This window comes from Semicossyphus pulcher, unplaced genomic scaffold (assembly GCF_022749685.1).
Source record: "Semicossyphus pulcher isolate SPU_LCO1_2020_fin unplaced genomic scaffold, fSemPul1.0.p SCAF_3, whole genome shotgun sequence".
NCBI lineage: Eukaryota > Metazoa > Chordata > Actinopteri > Labriformes > Labridae > Semicossyphus > Semicossyphus pulcher.
In genome coordinates, this window is record NW_027211704.1 from 7,677,260 (window position 1) to 7,686,627 (window position 9,368).

At 38.2% G+C, this 9,368-nt stretch overlaps 1 protein-coding gene across 1 annotated transcript; it reads right to left on the minus strand.

The window, feature by feature from the left end:
• Nucleotides 1-4,157: 4,157 nt before the first annotated feature.
• Nucleotides 4,158-5,989, minus strand: LOC138605300 (coiled-coil domain-containing glutamate-rich protein 1). The gene has a single exon (XM_069677440.1). It carries the CDS (start codon nt 5,540-5,542, stop codon nt 4,853-4,855), a length of 690 nt encoding a protein of 229 aa, XP_069533541.1. The 5' UTR covers nt 5,543-5,989; the 3' UTR covers nt 4,158-4,852.
• Between the last annotated feature and the right edge of the window lie 3,379 nt (nt 5,990-9,368).

Consider the following 9,368-nt stretch of genomic DNA (forward strand, 5'->3'; position numbering starts at 1 on the left):
TAACTCTGTCTGTACTTGTTGGACCAGAGCCTCTTCACCAACAATTCACACTTAACAACAATTATGTTTTTGTTCACTTGCATGTGTGTGTTTGTTCATCTTTGTGACGACAAATTTAGCTTTTGGATTTTGGTGAGATAAATGTTTGGGTAGGAAGAGGCCAGAGAGGGTACTCAACTGTAGTGTCAGCAGATTAGCATTAGCTTAGCTAGCAGAGGAAGTTTTTACAGGGTACTGATCTACTTTCTGTAATCCACACACACACACACACACACACACACACACACACACACGGCTTAGGGCTACCGTTTGTGGGTGTCTGTTTGTGTGTGCGAGTGCCAGCTCACTCTCTCTTCCTGTTTGGCAGTGTCAGCTGACCAATCAGAAACAGCATTGCAACATTGCACAACAACTCAGAGTTTAAAGTTGGAGCTGATGACAACAGCATAAAAAGTAGAAACAGGTTCTAAAGTTAGAGACAAAACAGCTGTGACCTGCCGCACGGTCTCTGAGCACTAGGCTGGTGTTCAGCGCTAGATAAGATAAGCAACAGGTCAAAGGTCAGTCTGAGGATTTTAGACCTGCTGCTGGCTTGTGACTAAAGGATTTGTATGATTTGATTATATCATCCAAACAGACAATGAGAGGTTACTGCTCCAGGACCCCAGAACACATTAGGCTCTGAAAACCCTGGACTCACTGTGTTTTTGAAAATGTGTTTGGGGAAAGTGCAGTGGTAAGGATACACAAGTACAAAAATGCCCCAAAATGTTTGTGCATGTTGTTTCTTTTGTATAGGCTTTTGAAAACAAAAGTTTGTTTTGTTGATGACCTTTCTTTATGTGTTGAAGTTTGAATAGAAATTGGAATTTGGAGGTATTTAGTGTGAATTTGGCTGTATGAGCTGTATAGATAATTGATTTACCTTATTACAAATTCTTATGCCAAAGAAGTGGGTCATAAAAGTAAAAGCGCATGTCAAAAATCTATACTTCTCTGCTATAGAGAATCAATTACACAGCTAAAGCTAAAGATAGTTAGCCTGTCACATCAAGTTAAATCTAACTGCAGAGTTTGCCACAGCTAGCCAGCTACATCTAAAGTTGAAGCATCTACTTATCCCCCACCCCTCTGAGTTGTAATATATTATCAAAATATCACCACAACATATTTTTTCAGTTTATTCTTCCACAAAATTAATCAAGGAACTTGCAAAATGTAGTCATAATGGTAATAAAACTAGCTGCTAACAGGTAGCTAACCTGGCTTAGCAGGGCAGGAGTGCCTTCTCAGTGACAAGTGGTATTCAAGGAAGATTGAAGATTCAGCTAACTCTAAATCCCTTATTTGAAAGCATTATAGATTAAGATTAAGCATTATAGATTAAAGATTAAAAGGACAATTAAATTGTAAGAATGAGAGTTATGTACTGTTTTCCCCCTCTCATCACCTTATGTTTAAAAGTTAACTTAAACTATGATCATTTTAGCATACAAAACCAACCACAGTAAGAAAGTATTTGGTCAAATTTCAGTTGATATTAAATGTACCATCTTACAAAATATTATGCCAAAGACGTATGTCATACTGTAAAAACAATCATGTAAAAATGTGCACTTATCTGCAAGAGAAAATCTAGACGGCTAAAGCTGGTAGCAAGTGGTAGTAAAGCCTATCACGTCAAGTTTAAGCTAACAGGGGAGTTTTCCACAGCTAGCCAGCTACAGCTAAAGTTGAAGCTAAATCTACTTACCCCCACCCCCCTGAGTTGTAGTATGTCATTAAAATGGCATTACATCTTTTTTTCCCCATTTTATCCTCCCACAAAACTGAACAAGAAAGTACCTGAATCAAGTCATTAATGGGGATAAAACTAGCTGCTAATGGGTAGCTAACCTAGCTATAAGCAGAGTAGGAGAAGCTGCCTTCTCAGCCTGTGACTCAGAGAGGAATTAATGTGGTTTGTTTAGGTCCAGCTAATTCTTAATCTCATATTTAAAGGTTTTACCTCTTTTAAATAACCATTAACATTATTTTAAATCTTCTTATAAAAGTTGATTTTCTTTGTATAGTTTACATTACGAGACAGCTGTTAGAATGAAAACATTTTGAAATGTTTTCCCTCACATTATCTTTTAACTTCACTTATTCCCCCCACTGAGCTGGAATATGTCACTAAAATATCATAACACCTTAAATTAGTTTTATCCAGTATATAACTAAACATTGAAGTAGCTAAATGTGGTCATAATGGAGTTAAAACTAGCTGCTAACTGGGAGCTAACCTAGCTTAGCAGGGTAGGAGTGCCTTCTCAGCCTGTGGCTCTGAGAGGAATTCATCTGATTTGTTAAAGTTCAGCTAACTTTAAATCACTTTTTTGAAGGCATCACTTAAAAAGGTAAAATAACTTATAACATTGGTTTTAATCAATTTATTAAAGTTGATTTTCGTTTTATAGTTCAAAAGGACAAGAAAGCTGAAAGAATTAGAACATTTTGTACTGTTTTTCCTTTTATAATCCCTGATGTCTAATGGCAGAGTAACTATAGTAACTAATGTTAAGTCTATCCCACTGACTATAATAGGCTGAACTGTATGATAAAGCAGCTAAACTACTGGTATATGATATTGTTTTTACCAGCCAGCTTGAACTCTATAGAACAATATTTATAGATGTAACTGTTGCTCTGTCTCTTACTGTGAAGGGCAGAATAATATATCTTTTAAGTCACAGTAAATGACATCCAAAACCTGCCTCTGTCACACTTTGACCTGTTACCATTATTAGTTTATGACACACAAACACAAAGAGGCTTAAACCTCCCTGTCCGCCGTCAGTGGGTGTGACCAGCCCACTCCACTTTATGTAATCCACTTCAACCGCTCTGCAGGAACACTATGTTTTCCCCTCCTCCTAGCTTTAATACCCGCCTGAAACATTCCTTAATGTATATGAGACGGCTGGGATACTATAGAGAATCCACTGTGATGTAATTTCCTTTGCCACGGACTAAAGTAGTTATATACCAGTTGTACATACCATAATAAATGTAACATTTTCACAAAAGCCACTCAAAGATTTAAAGTGGTTAAGAGGGTTAATGCAAGTATTAGGCAGCAGGGCATATGTAGATTATTTGAAGGTGTTTATGCATTTAAATGAACATAAATACTCAAAACTAGTAAAGATTCAATAAATCAATGAACGTTTGCTTGTATGAATGAATATATTAACTTAGTCCAAGCCAAGTTCCTTTAACCCTGCCTACTTCCTTTTGTTACATCACATTAAGTCAGCACATATGGCCCTATATGCATTGCATTAGCACACTATATTTGGATTATTATCTTTGTACATTGAACATTGTCTGCTTAGTTTACACAGTAAACCTTTGCACACTGTCTTTAGACTTTACAGCTCTTTTTATACACTAAAGACACATACTGCACGTAATTTATATAATATCTTTTATATTGTTTAGTTTATTCTATTCAAATTTCTCGACAGTAGAGTACTGCTGTTCAATTTGTTTCCTATTCTTATTTCATTTTTTTGTTAATCGTAATGCACCAACTTCAGCAAGACAAATTCCTTGTTTGTGTAAACATACTTTGCAATAAACCCTGATTCTGAACTTAGTTTATATATTATTTATATAATAAGTTATTCACTAAATAATTAATTAAATCTGCATGTCACTTAAATATCAGTAGTGTTTTTGTTATGATTTTAGACGGCCAGGACCACTATGGAAATATGTCAAATTAACTGTAAGTATCTTTATCTTGTGTCTTTTTGAATTTTTTTAAAAGAAAAAAAACATTGTATTTGTGACATTTTCATTATAGTGTTTAATTATGTCTTTTTTATGTCCTGTCTTGCATAAACATCTTGTCAAGATTGTTATATGTGTTGGTCCTGGCATTGGTCATCAAAACAGACTTTATGCAACCAAAATTAAATTCTTATTTCTGGCCTGTAATTTAAATAATCATTTTTAAATATGTATTAATAAACTCCTCACTCTTTCTTCCTGCTCCTTCCTGTCATGTGACTGTTTTTCTATACATGCGAGTATTGTGCATGGTCTTACTGTGCCTTATTCATGACTCAGTGACACACTGACCCTGATAACTCAGACACCTAATAAAAAACTCACTCACTTATTTATATCCACAAAAAATCAATCACCCAACAATACATTTATCAGCTATTTATTTGTTTTTTTCTTTTTTATTCTGTACAGTTAAGGGCTTTTCTTGTTAATGACAGTCTGCATCGGCCAATCATCTGCAGCCTAATCCAGCCAGCTCGACGCTGATTGGCTGTTTGGGTTCACTCCCACCACCCAGGCCTTCTCCCTTTGTGTGCAACAACAACAACAGAAAGGCAGCACTTTACAGCACCCAGACACACTGTACATTACCAAACGTCAACCAAACATGATGTAAAAAAACATCCGTCTTAAGAATGTCATTTAATCTCACATTCAAAATGTATCTTAAACCTTAAAAAATACCAACAGGGTGAGATTATTTCACTTCTCCTCAGTGCAGTTCCCCTTGTTTTATAAACATCAGTGCCAGTATCATCAGGAATGATAAAGTAAGGCAGATAGCTGCAGGAGTGTTAATAAAAAAACAAGCTTGATTTAAAAACAGTTTTAAAAAGTTGCAGGGAAACTGGTGAAATCATCTCACCCTGCAAGCAGACTCTTAAGACTTTAAGGCTTAATTATAACATGGAGATTTATTGTCTGTGAACATGAAGCAGAACAAACCTGACCCTGTTCAGTCTGAGGTTTGAGGTTCACACTGCTGAACACAAAATGGCTCCCTAAAAGTTTCCCTTCAGGGCGTCAGGATGTCACAGAACTCAACAAAGTCCCTCTGCATGAAGTTCTGGCTCTGAAGCAGGTCATCTTCGGAGGGGAAATACTGCATGCTGTCCTCCTGCAGACGCACACTGTCCTCACGCAGATGCAAACTGTCCTCATGCAGACGCAGACTGTCCTCGTGCAGTACCAGAATCTGTCCTGGTGGTGTCGTTGAGCCGTGTGGATTGGGACTGTCCAAAAGGGCTCCTCTTGCATTCTCCAGGACGCCCAGGTACGAGTCCATGTCTGTGAGCTCCACGTCGCTGTCGGAGCTGCTGCCACTGTCGCTCCCAACCGAGTCGGAGCGCATGTGCAGCATCTGATACTTCTCGTGCATCAGAAACTGGTTGGTGTTCTTGGGTGCCCGCATCCCCCTCGCTCTGTTTCCTTTGACGTAAACTGGACGGAGGGACATCACCGACCTGCGGGGATGATTGTAGAAAGGATTATGACGTTGAGGGTGTTGGTGGTGGTGATTGCGCCCTCTTGGCCACCCTCCCCCTCCTGTCCTCCGCCCCTGCAGGCGCCCCCTGCAGCTCTTGGACCAGCCGTGCTTCCTGCGACTGGACGGGTCCCTCTGCGGAGCCCCTTCTCCATCCTGCTGCTGCTGCTGCTGCTGCTGCTGCTGCTGGCAGCTCCTCCTGCACATCATCTCTGAGAGCATTTTCTTGTCTTTCTCGCAGTGGCCTCCCTTCCTCCCTGCTGCTCTCCTTCACATCCTCCTCCTCGCTCAGTGGCAACGACAAAGAGAGGCTGGTTTCTGTTTTCCTGTCTCAGATCACAAATGACCCTCCTCTTGCTCAGAGTCTACCTTTTCACTATTCTTTCGCTTTTTTTCTTGACCTCTGGCTTTGGCTGGTGCATTGCCTGCTCCTTTTCCCCTTGCAGCAGCAGCTTGCCTGCTCGGCTAGCTCCCTGTCACGCCCTCCTCTGTCTGTATAATCTCTCTTCTTCACCTCTCTCAAAGTCAAATCAGCTCTTATCAGCTCTGATTAGTGAACTGAGGTGAGCTGTGGAGGGGTTATAAGCGCCTTCTAGATAATTTAAAGCTGTTATTTCTCAGGTTCAGGTCAGCAACTGTGTTGTACTCAGCTGTAGCCAGCACTGACTGTGGCTCTGCCTCCTCCTCAGAGCCTGGATAAAGAGCTGGAAGGATCCATTCAAGGGTTTAACAGAAGGAGGGGGTCAGGGCTTTTAGATCTGTCCTTTGCCTACTATGACCACTGTTATATGACAGATTTCTATTAGACATTACTTCTCGTTGTGTGAATAATAAAACAACACATATTTCTGCCTGCAGATTGCTTGTCTTGTGTGCTGTGGTTGTAAAGAGCAGAAAAATGCCCCCTGCAGCAGAATGGTTCAGTCCGCTTAAGTTTTAGCAGCTGAAATCTGATCCACAGCTGCTGCTGTAACTGCCCGCCCCTCTAACACACACACACACACGTACAAGCACACACAGTACTGTATCAACAACCAGCAGCACTGGGGCACGAGGACATGGTAGTTATTGTAATAACAGTAACAGCAGTTAGTTATTGTGTCATGCACATGCACAAGAACCCAGCCCACATTGACCAACAAGACACCACAAATACCGTGTCAGTCGAGGAGCATGTGTCTGAAATGATGTGTTTTTTACATAAAACTTTGCAAATCAAACAAATACCTTGACATCTCTCTAAAACTGTACAAATAAAATCTGCCACAAAGACTTTCCCCTTAATAAAGAAACACAAGTTTGAAGCTTACATGGCTGTAGGGATGTCAAAGTCGGACAGTCTTTCCACCATTTAAGTCCAGACTCTCCAAATATCCAAATACTGCAAGTATTAAGTTGTTAATCTTAAACAGACATGTGTGCTCCCAAAACAATGCATCCAACAGACTCTGATTATCCTCTGACTTTCGTGTAATGCCTCCCTGAGGTTGACATTTGTGATTTCAGTGGAAAATGTAAACAACTTTTTGATTGCTTGCCATTAAATTTGGGTCAGACGTTCAGCGTAATAGCTGTAAGATCCCTTCAGTTTGCATCTAGCACCATCATCTGGTCTAAATCTTAAAATCTTTCAATACTGTTCCTGCTAAATTAATGATATTCCCATCAAGTTCAGCTGTGATTGATTTGTGTAATGCTTATTGGCATAGTAGACATTATACCTTCCAAACATCAACAAGTTGATATGGCTCTGTGTGCATGTTATTGTTAGCATTTAGCTCAAAGTAGCTGCAGCTCCAAAGAGATGCTAGTGTGGCTGTAGAATCTTAATTTTGTTGAGTATCCAACTAGAAGATGAATTAATAAATTAAGGACATTTTACTAAATAGGTAAAGCCCTTAAATCAATAAGTACTGATCAATTAAATACACACATCCTCCTAAATGTCACCTAAATCTCAAATCAGCATTTCCTTCTCATTCAAATCATTAAAACTAGCAGGCTTCTTCTTCCTGCAGCTACAATTACCAAACCATCCAATTATTAGAATTCTGTATGTATTTGGGTCACTTCAAATCACCAAAACAAAGACAATAGAATGACATAATACATCTACAAGTGTGTAGATTCACTAGTGCCCCCATGTGGCGGTGATGTGTATTACACAGATCAGTGCGAAGCAGGACAGGGGCAGCGGTGTTTACTGTTGACGGATTTGCTATATTTAGATCATTACAGCTATCATCGTGTTACTCTAAATGTTACACTTGTTCTGCGAGTTGACAGATTCACAGGTGTGTGATATCTTATCTCACAGTCTGTGGGGTAATATAATTTAGTACTCAAGTACTCTACTAAAGAGGTATCTTTACTTTACTTGAGAGTGCTTTAATTTCACACTACTTTCTACTTCTACTCCATTACATTTCAGAGCGAAAGATTTATTTCTTCACGTTTATTTGACAGTTTAAATTAAAAGTTACAAAACATATTAAGAGCTTATCAAATGTGAGGTTTTCTTATATATATTACGCTGCTGAACTGTGTATAAAATTAAAGCTAAAATTTTGAGTCACACGTCAGAAAATTAAAACTATTTTATTAGTTTAAATTTCATGGTTCAAACTCCCCAAATGTGACATCTGGCTGCTAACTTTGTCTTAAGTTACAGTATACTGAATTATTTTAAGATATGGAATTTTAGTTGGACTAAACAAGCGTATTGAATGTTGTTAGAGGGTTCAAGGTTCATTTATTTATAATCCAAACACATGGTTGCATAACAGATTACAAGGTGCAGTTCTTTAATGCGACAGAAGAACTTACAAAAACACATTTCTTCTTCTTTTTAGAAATATTACAAACCAAACAATCAATCGATTTATGAATGAAGCAAATAATCAGCAGATTAACCCACAATGAAGATTATCAGTAGCTGCAGTCCCCAAAACAAAATCTATTCTAGTTGGTTAACACCTTAACCAACTAGAACAGTAAAATCCTTCTTTGACATTGAAGCATGAGCAATAATAATCATATAATATTTTTTAAACTTAAACTACATTTTTTTATTCCTACTTTCATACTTTCAACATTTTCATGCCGGCAGTGAACAGTCCAGGACAGTGTAAAAAGCTGATAGCATTTGGATTTGAATGTTTATTGTAATAGAGTCCTAAATAATCTGCAGAACAAACAGGGCATAGAGGATGATTACATCAGCTCAACTTCTCTGGTGACACATTCAGTATGCTATGTACTGAATATTTCGCCTATTTTCATACAAGACGTCATCACCATCTGTCAGTCTCATCATCCACCTATTATTTGTGGCATTGGCAAGTTATAGTTTATGAGGCTACTTTGGTCCTTATTACTCAAACATTTGGGAACATTAAGTACACTGAACAAGACAAAAGTTAAACCAAGCCATGGTTAAACACCAGTTGTGAAAAACTAAAAATAGTATGAATTGTCCAAGGTTTGGTCTTTGTCTTATAAATATTTTGTGGTCAGTAAGTCACAACACCACGCCTCTTATATGGATGTTTTCAGTCTATTATCTCATTCTGTGACCATTTCTATAAACGTCACAGCTTTAACAGAGCCGTTATTAATAAACATTTCATAATTCTCGCAATAAATATCTGAACCTTTTATAGAACAAAGGTGGAGCGAGGAGTTGTAATCTCTATTTTGGTTATTTTTGGCCTTTATTGTACGAGTATCTAAGTAGTCTGACAGTGTTCACATGATATTAAACATTTCATTTAAAAAAAACAACTTTTAATTAAGAGAAAACGTAGTGCATTTATTATTAATGAACAACTGTAAATAAAATTTCAGCGTTTTAAAGCAGTCAGCTGACAATATCTCAGGAGAACGAGTTTATTTCCACCTAAACAAATCGTTCATGACCGAAATATCTCTACACTTTCACTTCTCTCTCACTTTGTTTTCTGAAAATTTAGTATTGAACACAATCGTTAGACTTCTGATCCACACTCCATACCAGTTGGTGGCGGTAAGGCACCATAACGTTTTTTCT